We start from the raw sequence: 23,953 nt of genomic DNA on the forward strand, positions 1-23,953 counted from the left end.
CATTGTGACATTAGGCCTCTATTGGCAACACGAAGGAAACTTTAAAGAAGCAACAGTACTGGGATGTTGTAATTAAAGCAGTATGTTATTAGATTATTAGAGATATTAGTTTTCAACAATACACCTGGACAACTAAGCATTTTCCATTCTGTGCTCATTTGTGGTGTGATATTTTAATGACTGGAGCGTGTGAATCCTCAAGAGTGATGACACAAAATATTTATTTCATTTAGTTCTTTTGGGTTTGCTGCTTTGTGGTTAATTATTTAAAAAAAATATAAAATATATATTTGCATGGTACTGAATGTATTACATTTTATGTTGGTTGAGGTGTGTACGTATGTAAGTACTGTTTCATGATTTATTTTTTCCCTATCATTCTATAATGTCATGTTTGTTTTAATTAAATTTATTCCAAAAATGTAAATCTCATCTATATAATATCAGTAAAATAACAAATACGGTTGGATTCAATTTGAAAACCACATGAAACAGGAACTCTCTAAAACTGGAAGTAACTGATAAATTTATCTCCACCGACATGTTTTATAAAAATGTATATTTCCACGACCAGGGAAATAAAACACGGAAAACAGCACGTTATGAAACAGAAATAAAAATTAAGAATTAAAATCCAGGGGGAGTAATTAGACATAAACTCAGGTAATGGTACGTCTATATATGTGACAGGAGCTTGACACATTTGATTATAAAATAAATAACAATAATAGTTCATAGTGAAATTAAAATAAAAAAATAAAGACAGAAGTAGAATTACAAACTATACGCATGCGCACTCCGTCCGCCAATGATTAAAAACAAAACGATGAACTCCTGCTACCTCCGTTCTCGTGGGAATCTTCCAAGATTAAAAACATGTCTAAAACTAAAACGTGATCAACAATTACTGTAGGTGTCTGGATTAATCCTGGCACATGATCCAAAATTGTTGGTACGCTTCCATTAAAGAAAGAAAAACCCATTAAGGTCACTGAAATACCATGAAACTGAAAGTTTTTAGAAAATCTAACTAATGAAACTGGCCTAGATAAAAATTATGGTACCCTTAACTTAATATTTTGTCACACAACCTACATAAAAAGGTTTCAGTTCAGCTCATAGAAGTATTTAGGACAGCAGAGATCGTTTCACTTTGAACACAGAAGAGGTTTATTTGTGGTAACGCCACACACTCTTTGTATAATCTGAAAAATTACAAAAATGAACTGATGATATGGTTACCAGCACAAAATACCAATGTTACATTTTCTTACTCCAGTACAAAAAGTGTGTTACAATCAACATGTTAAATTACAACAGACAAATGGCAGTTTTGTGCAAAAACATCTATACTGGACACATAAGAAAATACAACTCAACATCAATCTGGCAGGGCATTCTGTGTAAATAAACCGTAAAACAATTAATCAGCCCCGACGAGTAAGATCCATTCAGCATCAATAACACTCTGAACACGTTAATGCAACTCAATTTATTTTCTTAAAAGAACACCTCAACTGTAGCTCTGTGGTAAACCTCTTCTCCTTCTCATGACATTTACCGCGCAGCCGTGGTTTTCCAGTTGTATGTTAAAACCACAGACTGTATATATGATACACATAGATCATATATATATATATATATATATATATATATATATATATATATACATACAGTCTATGGCTAAAGCAGAGAGATGTTTCACATACTGTTTTAAAGAGGGCCTCCCATCTTTGGACTGCACCATGAAAAGCTGTCACTTTGGTCCATCTATAAACAAAAGACTGGCTGTGTCTACTGTATCTGTTGGTCGTCTGTTCAGATATAAATATAGGTCAATATTTTAATATAAAAAATAAGGCAAATGTCATTTTAAAAATATTGTTCTTCTCAGTGGGATCTGTCAGCCCCCTGCGTATTTTTCAGTCAAAAGGAGCCACATGTAGTGTGATGGTAAAACTCTTCCACACCAGACTGTGTTGCAGAATCAATCGTCTTTTGAGTTATTTTCAAAGGTAAAGTAAAATTGATTTTTTTTTTTAAAGTGTCTATGTGCAGCTTTACCCAGCGTTATTCCTTTTATATGGCCTTCACATCAATAAGGTGGCCATGCTGGGCTCCTTGCCTTAGGGCCTTGATCCCTTGCAGTTTGCGACCGTGAAGTGTGAAGCGAGACCAGGCGGCCAGCTGGAGCAGGGCACAGGTGATAGGCACAAACACCAACATGTAGAAGCAGCCCAGGCGTAGAGGCTGAGTCCCTGAGCCAGAGGCGATGTCAGGCACAGAAGCCAGAGAAGAGTCCTTTGCAGGCTCCCTCTCGAAAATATCATAACCTGGGAAGAAAAGGTGAGATAGATTTTACTTCAATGAAACAGTTTTTCCCTTTTATTAAAGCTGCTGTTGTTTTTGTTGCAAGTCCAACTTATGATTTTTTTGGTACTTAACAAAAATAGATGGGGGAAAAAAGTAAAAACACAAATTAAAGCATAAAACACCTTTAAAGGACCAATGGAGTAACAGGCATGCTGTACATTTAATGAGTTGAACTATTTCTAAAAACAAAACTAACATCAGAAATCTACTAAATAATTTCCTGAAGGGAACCTTGTCCTCCTCATGAATACCTGTGTGACCAGTTTTGTAAGCTGCGCTAAAGAGATGCACAAGAGTTCCACTTTTTTTAAAATATTAAGCAAAAACCCCATGAACATAGTGGTTTTGTTAGCTTTTTGTTTGTTTAGAAGAGTTGGAACAAGCTTATTATGAGCACTGTCTCATTAAAGGTGAATGTGCGTACCTGTGTAAACACACAGCAGCCAGGTGCCAATCAGCGGAGCGAATGTCTGACCAGGTTTGGTCAACAAGGCAACCATCCCGAAGAGGAGAGCAGAAGCAGCCTGCTGTCGTCGGTTCACCACAAAGTCCTCGTCCACCAGATCAGAAATGACCAGTTTCAGCAGTTTGCATGTGCCCTCTGTAAACACTCGGTTACTAGAAAGAAGAGAGTTCAGGTTACAGTGTCCAGCCCCAGACGTTTGCAGTCTTATAAAAGGAAACTGTCTCGAAGAAGCGGATTAGTTAAAGTTTCGGACATACTAGAGTGGGCTTTGTACCCATGTGTGCAAAACCACATTATAGCACCAAATAACAAGTTTATCACTTGTGGTTAAGGTGTTTTGTATCAGTTCAGTTTGAAGCTATTCAGACAGCAATTCACTTCTACCACAGCTGTGACTAGTCGGACTAACCACACTCGATCGGACCACATCTGCCGAGTACTTGAACAAGACATGAATCCTGTCAACTATAAAAACAATATTATTGTCATCAACAATAGAATAGGATGGCTGACTATATTCCTAGAACTTTTCTTTATGTGTCCTCTCTTATAATTCAGTTTGCTTTTTTACCTAATACTGTAAATTGTAATTCTCCATGTTTCTGTCCATTCTGAAAGTGAGATCCCTCCTGTGTTGCACTAAAGAGTACCTATATCTAAAAACATTTTACTAAAGGGAGTTTCCCTTATTTAAATTGAGGATCTGTGGACAGAGGGTCTTGTTTGTTGTTCAGATAAAGGTGGTGGCCGAGGCTCAAACTGGAATAAAGTTTATTTCCCTAGGAACAAAAATATCTCATAGCAAAAACAAGTTAACAGAATATTCGGATACAACACGTAACAAATATTAAGTTAACTTAGAAACAGGCTGTGACGCAAAGAGTACTTGATGTGTCTTCCGAATGCTGAGAATGCTGTGATTCACTTTATTTTTTGCACAACTTATATTTATTTAGAGACTTAAAAAAGTATTCACACCTCCTAATTCAGATCTTTGTAGAAGCCCATTTGGCAGCAATTACAGCTTTGAGCTTAATGCTACATTCACATCACAGTCTCTAATGCTCAATTCACATTTTTTGTCAGATCCAAGTGTTTTAGTTTGATGGTTCACATTAATTTCTGCAAACGACAAGTAGTGAACACCGTTTACTTGGGAACAAAAAGGATTGGGCCATATCAGCATGTAATGTGAACATAGCTTTTTCTCTCCAAGCCTTGGCCACAGGGTCTTTAATTAAATATTCTCAGATTTTTAATAAGTTTGCAAAAAATACAAAATACTTTCTGAAGCCATCAATATGTGTTTGCTGTGCGTTTGTGCATTCCGCTTCAAAAATGACAAGCAAATAAAATCACAAGCTGTCACACATCGGATCCCTGATGCATGTGCTGATGCGTGTACGTGGCCATACCTAGCAATGAAGATGCACAGCAGATAAATGTGGTCAGCCCCTGCCAGCAGCATAGCCACACTAAGTCCCAGTTTGAGCATAAATAGCCAGCGGATAACCTGGTAAACCCCATAACGTTGGCACAGTGTCAGGAAATACAAGTTGTTCAGGTGGGGGGCAATGTAAGAGATCCCTGTGTGAGAGCAAAAGCAGAGCTGCATTTAAAAAATAATCATTAAAAAAAGACTATAAATCATCAGAAATGAAGAAGAAAGTGGAATGCAAATGAATAGAAAAGTGGAAAATAAATTGTGTTTTGGCCACATTCAGACCAGTTTCTGTTCTCTTCTCAGAACATAGTATCACAGTGTGGTCAAATAATAATCTACTCACTGAGAACTAAAACCTGCTTTTCATAAAAAATAAATAAATAAATAAAAAGTCTCAGTATTGATGTCTATCTCCTCCACGTCTAGCTCTACTAGTTGCCTAAATTAAGTTATTTCCTGTCTATTAAAGGGATCTTACCCAGTAAGATTGAACCTGTAGAGGCAGAGATATTATCAGACAAGAGATGTTCCAGGAATAGAGGGAAGAAGTTGTTGTTGAAATGGCAGTGAAACACCTGCAGGGGGAGCACAGACAATAACATAATCTCACTGTACACAATATCTGCAGTATTTACTTAAGTTTCTAATTTTAGAAAAAACAGGAATCTAAGACAGAAAATTACTATTTTTAATTAATAAGGCTTTTCTAAAACATATTGTCCCATATCCACAGAACTTTATTTCTACTAGCACTTGCAACACATGCAATGTGATTAGTATTTTACCTGAACGAGGTTCATTGACACAAACCATAAGAAGTTTCTGTGTTTGGAGAGCTGCTTGAGGTACTGTCCAATAGTGACAGGTTTTTCTGGATGGGTATGCGGAGCTTGGCCGACACTCAACCTGGGACACGAGAAGAAAGCACGAGATGCGTGAGAACAGTCTAAAAACAACTTAACCAAGTAATTCAGTGTTTTGGCAAACCCTTCTATATACTTACTCTTTGAGCATCAGTGCCTCGTCCTGTTTTGGATGGACTTCTTTTTGAAAATGACTCTGTAGCAACCTGGACACAATAAAAAAGCCCAAGATGGAAAAAGCTGCCAGCGCCACACAGAACAGACGGAAGGAGAAGAAATTCTCCTTGTCCCAGAAGCAGTAGGACAAAAAAACTGAGAATGAGCCCAAAGCGCTGAACACCGAGCAGTGAAAGTTGAGGCGTGTGCGATCGGTGGCCGACACAGCGAGGTCCGCCAGCAGGGCGCTATGGTGGAGGTCCACCATAGTGAGGAATCCATCGTACAGACACAGGCACACCAGGAACTGCAAGCCTGGTCTGGTCCACGCTACCCAGAAGGCCAGAAAAGAAAGAGCAAAGAGAGGGCCATTTCTGGAGAGGGCTTGTAGGCGCTTCAGCACCACTTCTGGAGATGTGATCTGAGATCCTGTTCTGTTTAAATAAACGAAAAATAAAATTAAAAAAGAAGAAAACAAATCAGTTGTAATTGGATAAAATTATAGGGCTTTCTGTTGCAATGAGGCTGACATTTAATAAAGCACTAACAGGAAACAAAGCAAACAAACCTGTTTAAATACTCTCAAGCTATTTGAGCTTGCTTTACTGGTACGGTGGATGACATATTGACAATTGTATCACCGCATATGTAAATACAGAAATAGCCAACACCAAAAACACAATAAAATATATTAAACTATCAAAAGATCTGGGTAAATAAAAAAGGGGAAATGGTACACACCTCTGTGGAACGACACCCAGATAATCATAATAAAGGGTGCAGATATAACAAACGTTTCCACAGATTAACGTCATCAATTTTGTTGTCACCACCTTACGAAAACACACAGTTTGCTTATTCATAATCTAAAGCAAACACAGATGGTATCATATGTTTGACAGTTCTCGCTGTGACAACACGTGTAACTGGCCTGCAAGCTGACTGACGTCTATATATGTATGTATAAAACCCACACAATAGAGTATACAAATGATTCAGTATGTTACACTGTGGGAATAAAGACAGGACAGAAGAAACAGCACTTACTTTTTAAACCAACAGTATCACTCCAGGGTTTGTTAATTCATATCACATGAATTAAACAATCCTGTAGCTAAACAGAAAATAATCTTCTCACTTCTGAGCTATTTTTTTGCTTGTCTGTTGCACATTTCTGTGAGCTCCAACACGCATTATTTAAAAAACCTATCAGCTAATCATTAGTCAGATATATGTTCAGCAAGTCTACAGCTGGAGTGTTTTCAATGTTAATTTGGGTAGAAATATTACTGACTTCTGTTTTTTCTCTAAAGAAAAAAAAAGGAGAAGGCAGGATGGAGACACTTACTGAGGAGAGCTGAGGAAGGTGCGATCACTCAGCCAACCAAAGAGAGGGTCATTCAGACTGTTCCATATAAGGAAGATTGTCTGTGGAGAAACAGAGAAAGAAGAAATAAAGTTATATAAAAATCATCAAATAAATATATAACAAGATCAGGTTTTCAAGAATTAAAAGAACTCATGTGATAACTGTGAATCTAAATAGCTCTGACACTTCAATAGCTAATTTAAAAAACAGAATAATCATTTGAAATTATTAAAAAAAGAAAAAAAGGTCAGTGCAATAGTTGTGAATTAAAAATTAAAATAAATGTTTACTGGAGCCCTAATCATGGCCTACAGTTTACTTAAACAATTATAATATATAGTAATACTGAAAAAGACATCATACTTAATTTGTCTGAAGCGTCCAGCTTTTTAAATTTCTTTCATCTCTAGTACTTCTAAGATCGGAAACTGTGGCTGAACATGATGCTCATTTTGTGTTAGCAGGATTTGAAGGGCCACTGCTGACATATCAGGAACACTGGGCTGGTAAATTATTATACTTCTAACCTGGACTACAAGATCACATGTTTATATGACACAGTTGTATACACAAGTTTCTGCTCACTCACCTCTCCCACCCAGAAGGAGATTTTATCAATCTTGTAGATGGACACAAATGTCTCCACATAGTAAAGCAGGAACACATTGTGCAGGATGGAGGTGAACAAGGCCAAAGAGCCATAGAGCAATGCAGTAGAGAAGACACCTTGCCAGGAACCCCAGATCCTCCTTCCCATTCTTCTTTCTCAGTCTCTCTGTTTGGTCTTTTCTTTGTGCCAAGCTGCAATCATCTCACGGCCTGGCTGTCCCAAGGTCACCACCTCATCATAGCTGCAAAAAACGCAGAGCATGTGTGTTAATTCACCGAGATTTGACGGAAACAATCTTTGTAATTTTCAGTTCAGTGGACACAAGAAATCCCAGTCTCAAAATATTAACATCCCTGCCTGTGTCTCTGCACTGTTCGCTTCTCCTCTGGCCTACACCCAGCTGAGGTGTAGGTGTCTGAGTAAAACTGTAATTTTCCTTTCATTTTTATGACCGCTCCTTTAAAACTCCACCTCACTGTCCCCATAAAAAAGCTGCTCTTCTTCACACTGAAATAACAAAAGAGCAGCCACATGACTCTCTTGTCAGGCTAAACTCTTTCACTGCTCTTTATTATCGTTAGGTGTCATCATATTCAATCATGCATTCTGAAAGGTACTTTGAATGTGTTACACGATCTACGATACTATAGAATTTACACCCACTGTAAATGCTAAAGGAATACTATCAGATTTTAGAAAGACAAAAAAGCACTGGCTTGAAAGGTTGGCTCCATATCTCATCATCTTGTGAATTACTGTCTCTTGTTAAAACGCACTGAGTTCCTGACACTGGATGCAAATGCGCTCCTCCAAGCACATCTCGCACGTACTGTAGGACCCTTGGGAGAAGAATTCACTTAAAAACACCTACAGGCCTTTTAATTCACACCTGACTCCCACAAGCCAAGACTTGCTCTGATCTACAAATATCCTCTCACATCTTCACCAGGGGAAAATCTATAAAACAGCTCACCATTAACTTGAGGAGATGTGATACTTTCTGCCTGAATCAACCCCAGTATAGTGCCAAAGCGCAACTACGCAGCTTCATATCATATCAGGATGTTTGCAAGATAACAAACTTGTCCGACAGCTTTACCATCCTATCAGATCCAAAAAGTGAACCAGGATGGCTCATATCTTGCAAAATCAGACAGTGTCTCCTATGGAATAGGCAGCAGAGCAGGACAACATCTACAAATATCCCGTTTGTGTGCGTTGAGCTGATGATTGTTGGCAGAGACACAGTAAAGCAAACATTGAGTCAAAAGATATGTTGACCAAACATAAATACTGAGCTAGTGACACTCGATCTCAAGACAGATTTGCAGATGAGACATCTCAACATGGCAAAGACCATCTATTGATCAGATCTGGGCTGCACAATTACAACACACACCACAAATTTAGATTTGTGCTGCAAATCCACCTCTGAATATATAATATATAATATATATATAAAATAATGTCTTCTAAGCCACAAAGGCACATTATGGAAACTTTGCCATTTAAATTGTACACTGCCACAGGTAACAAACATGTGGCCATGCATTCATAATGTCCAAATAGCAAGCTGGAATTGTAATGTCAACATAAAACAAGACTGAAATAGCCTCGGACGAGGCTTTTCTAACAAAACGTCTTGTAAAACGATTTAGGAACAAACATTATAATTAGCTAATTACAGCTAGCTGTTGGGCTGTGGCTCATATTGACCAATTAAATCTCACATGTTGCGTAACTTGAAGATGTTCATGTAGTGTTGTGTCTGTCTAAACCAGCTGACGACATTACAGAAATATTTTATTAATACCAATAATTAGATTGGAGAATGTAGCTACGGCTAACGGTTAGCACCAGCTAGCCTTTTTAACATGCTAGCATTAGCTTTAGCTTTGAGGCTAGTCAACGATAACTAACAAGCGGCTTATTTAAAACTGATCAAAACGACTCTGGTAACTAAACAAATACGTGTTTCCTACCCATAGAAGAGCTGCTATCCAGACCAAACACACCGCACTTAGCTCGGAAAGCTAACTTGTTGTCGCCGGCAGTCGTTGTATCAGCGACAGATGTGTCTCGATGAGACCCGGCGGACGTCACGACTACAGCCGCTGACTGACGTCACGACTACAGCCGCTGAGTGACGTCCGTGAACCAGCGGTGACAGCGCCACCTAGTGTTACCAGAAAACAGGCAACGCTGTATACCTCCAGGGTTAAATGAAGCAAAAAGATCAGTAATTAACAAAAACACACACAAAATGACCAGAAAAAAGACAAAAAAACATCAGAAATAGACACCACAGGCAAAAAAGATCAACACATACAATGACCATAGACAAGAAGCAACCAAAACACACACAAAAATACCACAAAAAGACAAAATATATCAGAAATAGACACCACAGGCGAAAAAGATCAACACATACAATGACCATAGACAAGAAGCAACCAAAACACACACAAAATACCACAAAAAGACAAAATATATCCAAAATACACCACAGACAAGAAGCAACCAAAACACACACAAAAATACCACAAAAAAACAAAATATATCAGAAATACACACAACAGACAAACAAGATCAACACATACAATGACCATAGACAAGAAGCAACCAAAACACACACAAAAATACCACAAAAAGACAAAATATATCAGAAATAGACACCACAGGCAAAAAAGATCAACACATACAATGACCATAGACAAGAAGCAACCAAAACACACACAAAAATACCACAAAAAGACAAAATATATCCAAAATAGACACCACAGACGAAAAAGATCAACACATACAATGACCATAGACAAGAAGCAACCAAAACACACACAAAAATACCACAAAAAGACAAAATATATCAAAAATACACACCACAGACGAAAAAGATCAACACATACAATGACCATAGACAAGAAGCACCAAAACACACACAAAAATACCACAAAAAGACAAAATATATCAGAAATAGACACCACAGACGAAAAAGATCAACACATACAATGACCATAGACAAGAAGCAACCAAAACACACACAAAAATACCACAAAAAGACAAAATATATCAAAAATACACACAACAGACAAACAAGATCAACACATACAATGACCATAGACAAGAAGCAACCAAAACACACACAAAAATACCACAAAAAGACAAAATATATCAGAAATACACACAACAGACAAACAAGATCAACACATACAATGACCATAGACAAGAAGCAACCAAAACACACACAAAAATACCACAAAAAGACAAAATATATCAGAAATACACACAACAGACAAACAAGATCAACACATACAATGACCATAGACAAGAAGCAACCAAAACACACACAAAAATACCACAAAAAGACAAAATATATCAAAAATACACACCACAGACGAAAAAGATCAACACATACAATGACCATAGACAAGAAGCAACCAAAACACACACAAAAATACCACAAAAAGACAAAATATATCCAAAATACACACAACAGACAAACAAGATCAACACATACAATGACCATAGACAAGAAGCAACCAAAACACACACAAAAATACCACAAAAAAACAAAATATATCAGAAATACACACAACAGACAAACAAGATCAACACATACAATGACCATAGACAAGAAGCAACCAAAACACACACAAAAATACCACAAAATGACAAAATATATCAAAAATAGACACCACAGGCAAAAAAGATCAACACATACAATGACCATAGACAAGAAGCAACCAAAACACACACAAAAATACCACAAAAAGACAAAATATATCAAAAATACACACCACAGACGAAAAAGATCAACACATACAATGACCATAGACAAGAAGCAACCAAAACACACACAAAAATACCACAAAAAGACAAAATATATCAAAAATACACACCACAGACGAAAAAGATCAACACATACAATGACCATAGACAAGAAGCAACCAAAACACACACAAAAATACCACAAAAAGACAAAATATATCAGAAATAGACACCACAGACGAAAAAGATCAACACATACAATGACCATAGACAAGAAGCAACCAAAACACACACAAAAATACCACAAAAAGACAAAATATATCCAAAATACACACAACAGACAAACAAGATCAACACATACAATGACCATAGACAAGAAGCAACCAAAACACACACAAAAATACCACAAAAAGACAAAATATATCAGAAATACACACAACAGACAAACAAGATCAACACATACAATGACCATAGACAAGAAGCAACCAAAACACACACAAAAATACCACAAAAAGACAAAATATATCAGAAATACACACAACAGACAAACAAGATCAACACATACAATGACCATAGACAAGAAGCAACCAAAACACACACAAAAATACCACAAAAAGACAAAATATATCAGAAATAGACACCACAGGCAAAAAAGATCAACACATACAATGACCATAGACAAGAAGCAACCAAAACACACACAAAAATACCACAAAAAGACAAAATATATCAGAAATACACACCACAGACAAAAAAGATCAACACATACAATGACACAAAAACACCAAAGAAATACAATAAGTATCAAAAATAGAGTGGAGGATCTTTCGCCTGTATTTTCTTATCATCTGTCTGTAAGTATGGTTATTTTTATACAATTGTACCATATTATCAGTGTTTGCACACTTCTAAAATGTGTTAAAACATGCTGGCTATTTAAAAGAAATGTAAGGAGAGATCTCAAGTACACATAAGCTCATTTTATGCTGTTGAAGGAAAGTACATAGTTAAGCAGGGATGAGACAGGTCTTTCACAATCTGAGTGCTGTGGGAAAAGAGGAGTGACGCAACAGGTATAAAAACAGACATGATCCAAAGACTGGCTAAGTCAAAAAGAAAGATATGTTATATTAGAAATACTAAGACTATGAGCTATAATTTGATTATCTAACCCAGTTTGTGTCTGTTTTGTGTGTCTCTACATAGTGTTAATAAGTCAAGTGTCCCTGGATGAGTGTTGAGCCATGGGAATATATTTATTTACTCTTCTGATAACGCTAATATTTAGATAAATAAGATTAGAAATGCAAGTATGAGACTTGATAAAGAGCGCTGTACTAAATATAGATTAATTTCCATGGAGCTCCATTACCAGGATCCAGAAAAATACAAATATTTAGATTTGTTATGAAGCTTCTGTCTTCTTCTCCAGCAGAGGTCAGTCATGAAGCACAGACCTCACTTTAAAGACCTATATCACATTAAAAAGCCTGAAGGAGACATGGAAATGAAATGTTTCTGTCAGAAAAAGACTGTTTCAATGAGTAACTATAGAGAAATATATTTATTCTTCATTTTTTAACACTGGAAAACCTTTTTATGATTAAAAATGATATTTCAGGTGCATTTGTGAGACAGTTTTAATCGAATTTCTTAGGCTATTTTTAAAAAAGTGCCAAAAATCTTTACGCATCCACAGAAGGAAAACAACATGTTGCATTAGGATTAAAAAGATAACGCACGTCAATGCATATGGGCTATGGTGCGAGTGTGCACGCTCCTGTCTCTGTGTGTGTGTGTGTGTGTGTGTGTGTGTGAGAGAGAGAGAGAGAGAGAGAGAGAGAGAGAGAGAGAGGCACTGGGCAACTGCAGCAGCAGCAGAGGAGATCCGTGTTTCGCCACCACAGGACACAGGGTTTGTGTGGACTCCATTAAAACGCGCAGGTAACTGTCATTCCTGCTTTTTATGTTTTCCTCTGTAGCTGTAACTCGCTATTCGTTTGCTTAAAGGTGTTCTCCCACTTTTCCTACACTCCCACTTTCCAGCTTCTGTCTCTCTCTGCTCGGGTGAAGAGGACTAAACAGTGTGCGGTGCTGTTTTTTTCCGCTCGCTGCTGCAGTTTAGGTCGGACAGGTGCAAAGACGCGGGTGTTTGCGCACTCATGGCGCACCTTCATGCACTCCTAACCGTTTAGTTAGTGCTTAACCCGAGCCACAAACGTGAAAGTTAAGTTAGGTGTAGTGTGTGTGGAAGTTGTCCTGAAGACAATCCTCTGCACAGGCTGCTTTGTTCTCCTAAAGTCAAAGGTAGGACAGAAACATCCTTCATCTCATGCGCTGTGCGCTCGTCTCTTTTCAAGCTGTGTTCCTGTCTTACTCTGGAAAGACCTTGATAGAAGTGTTATCCCTCCACAGAGGCAAAAACTAGCTGATAAGGGCAAAGGAAACAGGACATTTAGTGATTAGTGTGTGTAGTAACACGTAAATCATTCTAAGAAGACTATAGGTTATAGGACAGGGTTGTTGATTGGAAATCTAGTCGATTTATAAAAGGTTTAAAAGCTGTTGTTAGTGCGTATGAGACACTCACTTAGCTTTGTGTTGCTTCTGTGGGAAAACAAACCTCTGTTGTCATGTTGTTGAGCCAGTAAAATAATAAAAAGCACAATGTAATATGTGATATTGATGCATTAATATGTTAACAGTGTTTTGCAGTGTGACCTGTCTACTTTGAACTCATTCCTTTTTAGTTTAATTACATTTTTAAGCTGATCATGTGTAAAAATAACACTCAGAAAATGTAGTGGGGTAAAGTTCCTTTCAGTAAAGTAGATGTCTGAAGTACTTGTGGTTTTCAGTAAGTTCAGTACTTGAGTAAATGCAGTTTGTTGCTTTCACAGCTGCTGTTTTGCCACAAATCTAATCTACTTATTAATAAATTCATTTATATAGACTTTCTTACTTTCTAAAAAAGTATTAGTGAATGTCAGTAAACCTCTGTAACTGAAACCTGGCCACCCACAACTTGTTTTATTTAATGACTTTGAACTGATCTATAAACATTTGAAATCCAGTCATCAAACACTCTAAACTCATATAGTGGTACTGGAATAGGAATCCCATCTCTCCACTCAATCAAGAGAAACAAGCATAGGCAAGTGGAGAGAGGAGCAGGGTGTTGATGTTGGAGTCACTGAAATCTTTATAGAATAGGAAACAGCTCAATTTACACATTCAAATATGCAATGAGTAAATAACATATACCACATACAGTATACGTGCAAATTAGATTGTACTGTACAGAACATTTCAACATGCTCTTTTGTTTTTAATGGTTACTGGAAGAAGATTTAATCACATAAGGTTAAACTCTGTTTCATCCTTTCATTTTTACGTAATGGGAACAAACTTAATATAATGACTTTAAGAGAAGGTCAATTTCCCAGTGTGTCATAAATGGACCTTCTGCTTTTTCAGTCAGTGTTATTCTACAAATGAGAACAAGAAATGTCTCTGGAAAGGCCTCCAACTTATGATTTGATTTGAAAAAATCCCTCAAAAACCTGGATTGCATATTAGTATTTTTCATAAGGATGGCATGAGGCATGGGTTTTATGAGCTTTTATGCCTCAGATTGATCAAAACAGAGAACAGCAATTCTTTTAAGTGTCAAGAAGGCAAGCTGTTTTCAACACAATCATAATTTCACGCTGCTCTGAGGAGATATGTCATAAGATTTCTCCACATCACAGTGAACGTGGCCCACAGGGTGAACCCACTCATTCTTCCCTTAACTTGCGAGTAATCTCATTTATGGTTCAGCTCTGTGCCAGCTCCCAACGGTTTGGGACAGGAAGGAAAGAAGAAAATGCAGAAATATCACATTTCACAACAGTGTACACTGTACAGTATTCATGCTGTCCATGTATTTGTCAGTTGATGGCTTTAATCAGAGGTATAGTAATGTGTTTGGAATTTATATGGTAACAGTTGGAAGTAAATACAAGTATAACTCACCTGTTTTATTGATCTTTCTTTGTATAAATGTCAGGAGGTATTTTGTAATCATGCTATCCTGCCTGACAGATGTTCATACTGGATAACAGCTTTAAACTCTGAAAACCTCCTCATAGTCTGTGGGTGGTATAATGTCTTAATAGCAGCATGTTTAATGAGGACTAGAGGGTAGAAACTATCATTAAAATAGGCTGAAATATCCCAGCAGATCTGTATCGTGCAGCCCAACTGCACTGATCAATACACAGGAAGAAAGTGACGGTCTTTGGTTACTAAAAGCTGTTTCAGACAGCGCCCGCTGTTTTGTTTAATTCTTCCCATTTCCCATCATGCATGAGACGCTGGTTGTGCCACTGCCAAGGCAGACGTATTTACCTTTCCCTCGTGGAGTTTCCATGCTTTCGACAGTAAGGCAGCACCACGCTGTCAGTGCCCTTGCCAAAACATGTTGAATAGAACATACAGTGCAAATGCAGATGTGTTGATAAGATGCTGTGTTTGCTGTGAGTTACAGTACATGAGGGCAGCAGCTGACAAAACCACACCAAAGGGCTTGTCACCAGCATGCTCGCTTGTCTGGTTGATCTGCTGTCCTCTAGTTACTGACAACAGCCATAAAACGAGATTCATGCTGTGCTGTTGCTCTGCCCTCACCTCTAGTCTCATGTACATGTACAGAAGTTCAAAGAGAACAAGAAAAGTTTGTCATCATGTAAAAAAGATCAAAATTTAAAAAGGAAATACATTTAAAATCAAACTCCAATGAGAATAATGAGAAAATTATAAGATAAAAAGATTTGGACTTACTATGTGAGAATTAGATCATTTTAACTTTCATAAGCTTTGTTTGAAAATTAATAAAAAACTTTATGTATGAAGCAACTAAGCATAACTCTCTCCAGCCTGTTTATTATTTAAAAATAATAAACAGATGCTGTCTATGGTTCTATTGCTTTCATTTATCATCATTAAAAACTTTCCTTCATGGCTCTGATGGTTAGAATACTCCTTCTTATGGTGATGGAGGTTCTCCTCCATCACCTGCTGTTGTCGTTGTTTGCTGTCATCATCTGTACTGATGATTAGACAACAGAGGATGATTGACCTGCAGTTCTTCAAAGTCACAGAAGTTGGTCTAACCATGGGTCTGAAACAAAACAGCAGTTCAGTCAGAACAACCAGTAGGCGTGTCACCTGCCAGTTGTTTGATGGCACCATAATTAGTGATGGCAAAATGCGTGCCCTGCATAGATTGATGTGACTAAAGTCTATTTATAAAAGTATGGGCTGTATTGGAAAGCCGGAGGATGAAAGGATAAAAGTTTTGGTCCTCAGTGAGCCGTGTAAAAAGCAACAGGGGAGGAACGAACTCCCTTTTAAATTTAATAGGAATTAAAACCAACCAACCAAAACTGGTGAATAATGTAAACAAAGCCCTTAATTAATCAGATATTTAAAATTTCAGTTACAAAACAATCTTAACTCAAGATTCCCTGATTTGTTTAGTGTGACGCTTTCAAATTCATCTTTGAAGAGAGATGCTCTGTTGTCATCACATGATTTGACCTTCATGCTGCAGAATCTTCAGTCACGCGAACTTTACCACATTTCTGTCAGGCCTTCCTGGACCCTGTGGTCATGCTGACGTTTGTCTGCAAGGCCGCCTCACCTCAGTTTCCTTACTTGGCCACCAGAGTGTACGGGAAGATGACAAAGCAATTTCAGTTCCACAGAAATTTAACTTAGTTAGAAAATCAGGCTTTAAACATCTTACAAATGAACTGTTTAGGTAACACAGCAATGGCTTCGTGAGGCGAAGGCGTTTGCATTACACAGAGTAGAGCCAGCCTTGGGAAGCAGTTCTCCATAATACGAAGGGATACCTGCACCATCGCTAACTCGTTCCCATTTCATCTCAGGTTGGTTTTAAATCCTAGCACCCACAATGCCAACACAGGGGTCATTAGCCTCATTCTGCTTCGTCCTGTGAGTGATTAGCAGCAGCAGCTGTGGAGATTAAACCGGGAATTCTCCAGTGTCACTGCACGGAGGAGTGGGATTCACAGTGTTGACCCTTTGATCAGTGACAGAGCCAGAAAATGGGCAGCCAGGCGGAGATTGTGCTGATGGCACACGGCCTAATCTCTAGATTATCCGTCATGCTGCTGCAGTATGCACACTGCTAATTAAAAGATAGAGTTGTGTGTTGCAATATCAAATCACAGGGGTGCATTATTTAACTCCCCAAAACTTTTTAAGTGATCTTTTATGTAACCACACCTTACTCATCCACTTTGGCTAATTGGTTGTAATCGGAGATTGATCGTGTGTATCAGCAAGTAATTTTCTGCTCGTGCTGTGAAGTGGGCGGAGAAGAAGAAGATGACAGTCCAGACTCACCTAACAGTGTCTTCCTATTTATCATGCACGTTTTAAAACCTCTGATGGTGTTTTTCATAATGCTTAAGGTACATTTAGTACCTCTGTACTCTTATTTATTCCTATTTAATTGAAATTAATTATGCATTCTTGTACTGGAATAAGTTACAATAGCTACCTATAATAATGCTAATAAAATCAGTGCAGTACTGCTCCTGGGGTGGTGGGGTGTTTGTACTTTAAATGTTCTTTCTGTTTTTAATTGATCTCTGAACTTCAGGTCTTCCTCAAGACAACAGCATCTGCTGTGATGACGTATACTGAACCACTTGTTTTCTCTTTCTTTGAACTGACTGTTCTCTGGTGCAGGACACAACTTAAAGACTCTGCATCCATCTGCTTGGTCCTGAAGATACAGACTCCGGACGCACAGGAGTTGTGTACAACAAACTGAGGTTAATTGAACCTGCAGCGCTTGGACTCAGGTCTCTGTGTTAAACATGCAAGACCAGAGATCAGTCCAGCCTCTCCTGCTCCTGCTGCTCCTCCTAGTGCTCCTGGCCAGGCTGTCACAGCTGTGGGCTTTCCCCTTCAGTTCGTCCCTGGATCTGGACGTCACCCCCAGGACAACTGTTTTCTCTAAAGGTGAGGGGCAAATCAAAAAGTTCTTCTAGCTCGGATATTCAGACTGTGAGACTACGTTTGCCAGTGGGAGGTTAAATGGGAGTCCCGGGGGGGGGATGCATGACATAACATTACTGCGTGAGCTGATAGGGATTTGTGCATGCTGGTGTGCTGCAAACAAAAAGAAGTTAGTGTAGTTTGGTTTGCTGATTTTGCCCAATTACCTACACTGTAAGCAGTTGGATCTGCAGCATTGAAGATACTTTATCTCATCCATAAATCATTTAAATATACACAAACATACATATTCACATATTTTTTTAATTCTGTGAGACTTTTTATATTTATCACTGTCTCCAGTATGCTTTGTGAATGAGGGGACTATAAATCTAACTAGACAAAATAAAAACATGAGTATAATAGCTCATGCTGCATACTTTTGCAAAAATGTGAACAAATATAAATAAACAGAGCTGAAGTCGCTCAACTTCCTGTTTACATACATGAAAATAGTTATTGGAAATAATAATTGAAGTGTTGTTATTATTATTGTTAAAAGAGAGAGGGAGGAGCTCAGGTTGGTGTTGTTGATCCTGGTTTTAGCTGCATCCATTCAAGTACACGTGCATAAGCCCTTGAACACTCACCTCGCTGTCCTTATTTGAGGCTGCTCCGGCTCCCTTCCTCCTTTTTTTGCTAAAGAAGTGACACAGTTTTTGAAGTTGGCCCTGAAGACAGCTCCTTCACGCTCAGAGTTATTATTCGCCTCTCTCAAGCCCTGTCCTAGATCACACGGCTCAGCAAACACTTCTAATGAAACAATAGACAAGAGGCCCCCAATAAAGAGGGCCTGAGCACAGTGGACCTGATTAGTGTCCGTGCAGGAAATAGTGCTGAATAGGTGTATTCTGCACCTCTGCCTTTCTTCCCTTACCTTTCCAGCCTCGCTTCCCACCTTATCCCTCCCTCTCTCGTTGCTCCCCACCACTGCAGCAGAGGCTACCACTGCAGCTGCAGCGAGAAGGAAACTCCGGCATTGGCAGACTGATTGGACAGCTGTGCTCATACCTCCATCCACCCCAAACCCACCCCACCCCATTCCTCCATACCCATAGCCAGCTCATTTACTAGCCAAGCTCTCTGGTGCAATGTCGTTAAAGCTTTTGCAGTGGGAAATGGAGGGATGGGTTTCCCGATGTTCACAATCACAGTTTCTGTGAGAGAAAACAGAGGAGGTACCTTTTTTTAGTGTTCTTCATGGGGTATTTTCTTTATCCAAACAACATTATTTTGGTTGGTGTTTGCTGGAGAGACAGAGAGTCCTTTAAGATCCAAGTATTGCTTCATAACACACTGATTTGTTGAGCTATAAATACTGAGAAACAAGGATTTACAGCAAACTGCAGCCCTAAGAAATACACAGATACTGAACGTTGCACTGCTACAGCTACTATTGTGGAGCTATCATCATAGACTGAATTTATTATAGACTGAAAAAGCCTTTTCCAAATCATTGTGGCTATTTATTTACACATTTCTGACTCTGCCTCGCATTATAAATCATACATGCAGCATACTTCTCTGTGCTATAGCCAGTCTATCATCACAGATTTAATTTTTCTCTGTGCCCTCGTAGAGTCAAGTTGTCCTTGACCTACTTTTGAATCATCAGGGGGAGGCGTGTGAGTGAATGTGAGAGTGCAGGATGTGCACATGTGTCAGCATGTGTCTTATCAGTCTCAATGTGAGCATCGCATGTGCATGTGGGCTGTATGTGGGAGTGTGTGTCGGCCTGTGGAGAAAGAGCTATTTAGACTTGTATTTAGTCACATCATTTACAATCTGTGCACATGCATCCTCTGTCACTCTCGAGTCATGTTTCTTCACAGGGACACAGGACCCCAGTGACAGGAGACAGCCAAGTTCCTTGTTATAAGTAGATCTAGTCCCTGGTTGTGGGCTGTATATGGACATGGATAGGTGGATGGTACTTGTTTCCGTAACTATCTCAGATTTATGAGACAGAAAATGACTTTATACACTTCTGTAAAGCCCTGTAAAGAAAACAAGAACAAAACAAAACAAAGGTAGTTGCTACCAGGTGTCAGTATGTAAATAGTTCTGTTGTATAACAATAAAATGTCCAAGTTGTGATTTTTGGAAAATGTGATTGCTCCTTTCTGTGTAATTAGAATATGTAATCCACAGTTCAATTTCAGAAATCCACTACAGCTGCGATGATTAGCTGGTTAATGAATTTGCCAATTAGCCAATCAACAGAGATTTATTCTGTGACAATTACTGAATAATTTAGTTTGAGTTTTTTTTTTCAAGAAAAAACACTCCATGGAAAAAGCAATCAGTTGATTAATTGAGAAAATAATAACGCAGCCTGAGAATCCAATCAGATTTGTAACTGTAATGGGAAAAGTTGTTTGTTGAGGTGATTGAGTGGATTGTTTCCTGACGCTGGAGGTGAGATGAATTCTTGACTGTGTTGTGAACTCTGCTATTCGCCCATGGGGTCCATGCTTTAGCTTGTTCCGCCTGTGCCACCAGACCTGAATTAATGCAGTTATAAAATATTTAAACACAGCTAGTTGACATTTGTTGCTATGACAAGCTGAGGCGGCCAAAGAGGTCTCGGTAGTAAGACTTCTAATGGTTAGCTCTATTATTATGCTGATGGCTGTAATACAACCTGTCACTGTGATGGTTTTTGTAGATGAAGCATTTTCTTCATTCAGTACAGTAATTACAGCTTTGTGGAGACAGGTCAATGATGGCTACCAATTTACTGTTCCGTCTATTATTGTCTTAGCAAACAAGCTGAGCAGCTGCATGTCGTGTGTATTGAACACAGGAAACTCTGATCATATTTAATCTTTCTCTGAGGTTTGTGTTTTTCTGTGTGGTGGCATTTCATGCTTCGGACCCTTAAATCCACTGACACTTGACGCTTTGATCTTATTTCCCTCTGATAGTGCTGATGTGCGGTTCTGACAGGATCTTATTGGTGATTCACTGATAGCGCCTTTCGAGACCTGAACTAACACTGCTCCTGTTTGTGTGTTGTATGTGCGATTGGCTTTTCTTCCCTGAGATGAAAGTCTTGGCTGACTTTCATCTTATTCTGCAGTCCCCCTGGTAGAACAGAAGTCCTATGAAAGTCTCTGATGCAAGCTCTGAAAAAGGTATTGTGTTTGCATCATGAGTGGTACTGTGGTAAGTGTGGCTGACATCTCTATTCAGAACTTGGAAGTTACTGATTTTCTTTAAACTTGAAGGAATTTCATCTGAAGTTGCACATAGATGTTCTATCCGATCCTCTTTTCATAGGATCCATTCACCAGTTTTGCTTTTATTTCTAATAATGTGAGCTATCTGATGTAGATGAGATGTATTCTGCCACCTCGGTGATGGAGAATTAAGTTTTGTTTGCTGTAGATGTTTTGTTTTTATGTTCAATAACAAAGCAAAAGATTTAAATTCAAACTAATTACTCCACCTCCGCCTGTAAAGGAATTTAAAGCGTCTCCTCTGCTACCGGTTCATTTATGAGATAAGAAAGAGTAGAATTAGATTAGGATAGTTATTTATTACTATAATCATTGCACAAATGCAATAAAAGCCCACACCTCCTGCCTCTGGCTGCAGATTTGTTTTTGAGATTTCCAGACAACAATTTCCTGACGATGGTTCTACTATTTGTTGAGCTGCTGTTGTCATGTATCATCGTCAGCGGCATGGTTGTTTTAGAGCGATGAGACCAGAGATATGACTAGCTTAGAGTGAATTTATTTATCACGACACCCCTTCGATTTATAGTCTACCTCTTGGGGATGACCGCCATGTGGTTAAAATAGTGCCACAGTGGCAGCAGTGTGATGTGCCACCAGTGAGTAGGCATCGTCAAAAAGGGCAGTAATACATGTCATTTTTCCTGCACAACACAGTTCACACTCACCGTCTGGTGTCGACAAGCACAGCGGTCACAGATCTCATTAGATCTACCTTCTACTGAGGAAATAGTTCCTGTGACAGCTGTTGATGGTGAGTTCTGTGGATTGTCTAGCATCACATTGTTGGTTAAAGATGAGAAAGTTCCACTCACCTACGTTGTTTTGGGGCGGAGGTGTGACTAACTATGAATTTCAGTAATTCAAAATGATCTGACCACCAGAGGAGATTAGTCAGTTTTAAATAATCAGAAAATGAATTCACATACATAGTTTAATATGATGTCAACAGGTTTCCCCACGACCAGTTGTTTATTATTTTTTACTGATGTATAGTACAGTGCAGGTAACCATGGCAACAGTGCTTTTGCTCTAGTAAGCTATCTGATTAATTTGAGCACAGTATTATATAGTATCTCTATCAGTAACACTTGTAATTGCTTTGATGTAGAAATAACAGAGGGAATAATGAAAGCACTCCCAGTTGTGTGTTATTTCTTACATAATACAGAACTCTTCAAAGTGGTAAAGACGTGAAGATATTCTTATATAATGAGGACAGAGCTGACAGTTGTGACACTGTCCAACAAAGTTAAGTCAGTCTTTCCTTCTAGCATTTGTTCCCAAATCCTTTTGTAAGCACGTGTATGTGTGTGTGTGTGTGTGTGTGTGTGTGTCACATGCCCTCCATAGTGAGTCCAGTGATCACTGACTCACACAGGAAGTCACACACTCCCATAGCGGCGGTGGTGGTGGCAGACACACAAATAAACACACGGTGGATTTGCTATCATCTGGGACCCCACATGGAGGATTACAAATATGCCCGAGCATGAATGTGCACATTCTGGATGCGCCACCTGTGACGGCTCAGTGTTGAGACACACACACAGAAACACACACTCCTCAGATCTTCTGACTCACTGACAGAAATCTCGTCGCTCTATTTCATGAGACAGATGAAGGGTGAAATAAGTGGGTGTGCGTTCATCCACTGGAAAAACTGACAGATGTTTTTCAGGGGCAGTCGTTTTGACCTCTTCCCCTCATTGAATGATGTACTCTGAACTGTCACACACACAGGTTTGCGTTAACACACACACACAAACACGTGCATAAGGGATGACGACAGTAAATAGAAACCGGTCAGGAGGCTGACAGGCTTCTGGCACATCCAGCGTTCTGTTGACTTTCCTTATTGATCTCATAGCAAAGCACAAGGTACAGAGTGTGTGTGTGTGTGTGTGTGTGTGTGCACATCCAGTGCATGCAGACGTACAAAACAGTGGCTTTGGGGAAGGGTAGGTCAACATCAGCTTATGTTTGTTCCAATTTTATGCTAATGTAGATAAAAATAGTTTCTGCTTTGTTTTTCTAATATTAAAGGTGCAGGAATGAACGGCCCGTTTTAGCACGTACTTTGCTTTTGTGGCCCCCACACCACAATTTTTCTGTCATCGCTCTCATGAATCCTGGTTCCAGATCCAGTGTTTTCAGTGGAAAACACTCTGATAAACCGACGGTACGCTATGTGACTCACACCCTATGACAGACAGATAAAGAGCTAGAGAGCAGCTGGTGTGAGGTGAACACATCGGGTGGACTCAAATATGACCCCAAAGAAATGCTAATCTTGCTTTGTATTGGAGGTGCAAACATGCAGCTGTTTGCTAACATGTTCACCGTATCGACATGGTGATAATATGTTAATGTTGTTTTTGCAGCTCATTTTCCCCCAAGGGGCCAAAAAGTGTATGGATGCAGCTTTAAGTGGCAAAGACAGTAACACAGTTTGAATTTAGATGAAACATTCCTCTGTCTCTTTTAAACATGTCTCCTGGCTAAAAAACCAGCAGAGAACAATAAAAACAACATAAAACGTACACTAACGTTTAATTAAACTGATAAAATATGAAAAAGATAAT

General features: G+C 38.7%; 2 protein-coding genes across 4 annotated transcripts in view; one reads left to right on the forward strand and one right to left on the reverse strand.

The window, feature by feature from the left end:
* Positions 1–1,146: 1,146 nt before the first annotated feature.
* mfsd13a (major facilitator superfamily domain containing 13A) lies at positions 1,147–9,386 on the reverse strand. Of its 2 annotated transcripts, none has more exons than XM_026351805.1 (9): positions 9,264–9,386; positions 7,261–7,522; positions 6,651–6,730; positions 5,287–5,736; positions 5,069–5,189; positions 4,762–4,858; positions 4,255–4,426; positions 2,798–2,991; positions 1,147–2,333 (listed from the first exon to the last, which is right to left on the reverse strand). In XM_026351805.1, exons 2-9 carry the CDS (start codon positions 7,426–7,428, stop codon positions 2,080–2,082), a joined length of 1,536 nt encoding a protein of 511 aa, XP_026207590.1. In that variant the 5' UTR covers positions 7,429–7,522; positions 9,264–9,386; the 3' UTR covers positions 1,147–2,079. The 2 variants fall into 2 exon arrangements, with proteins under 2 accessions (XP_026207590.1, XP_026207591.1); XM_026351806.1 differs by lacking the exon at positions 9,264–9,386 and adding an exon at positions 7,639–7,701.
* A 3,520-nt stretch (positions 9,387–12,906) lies between these two features.
* The window catches only part of sema4gb (sema domain, immunoglobulin domain (Ig), transmembrane domain (TM) and short cytoplasmic domain, (semaphorin) 4Gb), a 31,458-nt gene continuing 20,411 nt past the window's right edge, over positions 12,907–23,953 (forward strand). Inside the window, exons 1-2 of one of the 2 annotated variants that reach the window (XM_026352149.1) lie at positions 12,907–12,993; positions 17,815–18,090. In XM_026352149.1, the coding sequence (XP_026207934.1) occupies positions 17,946–18,090 (145 nt within the window). In that variant the 5' untranslated portion in view covers positions 12,907–12,993; positions 17,815–17,945. The other variant, XM_026352150.1, reaches the window with a different exon arrangement.

The sequence above is a fragment of the Anabas testudineus genome, chromosome 19, assembly GCF_900324465.2.
Source record: "Anabas testudineus chromosome 19, fAnaTes1.2, whole genome shotgun sequence".
Classification (NCBI taxonomy): domain Eukaryota; kingdom Metazoa; phylum Chordata; class Actinopteri; order Anabantiformes; family Anabantidae; genus Anabas; species Anabas testudineus.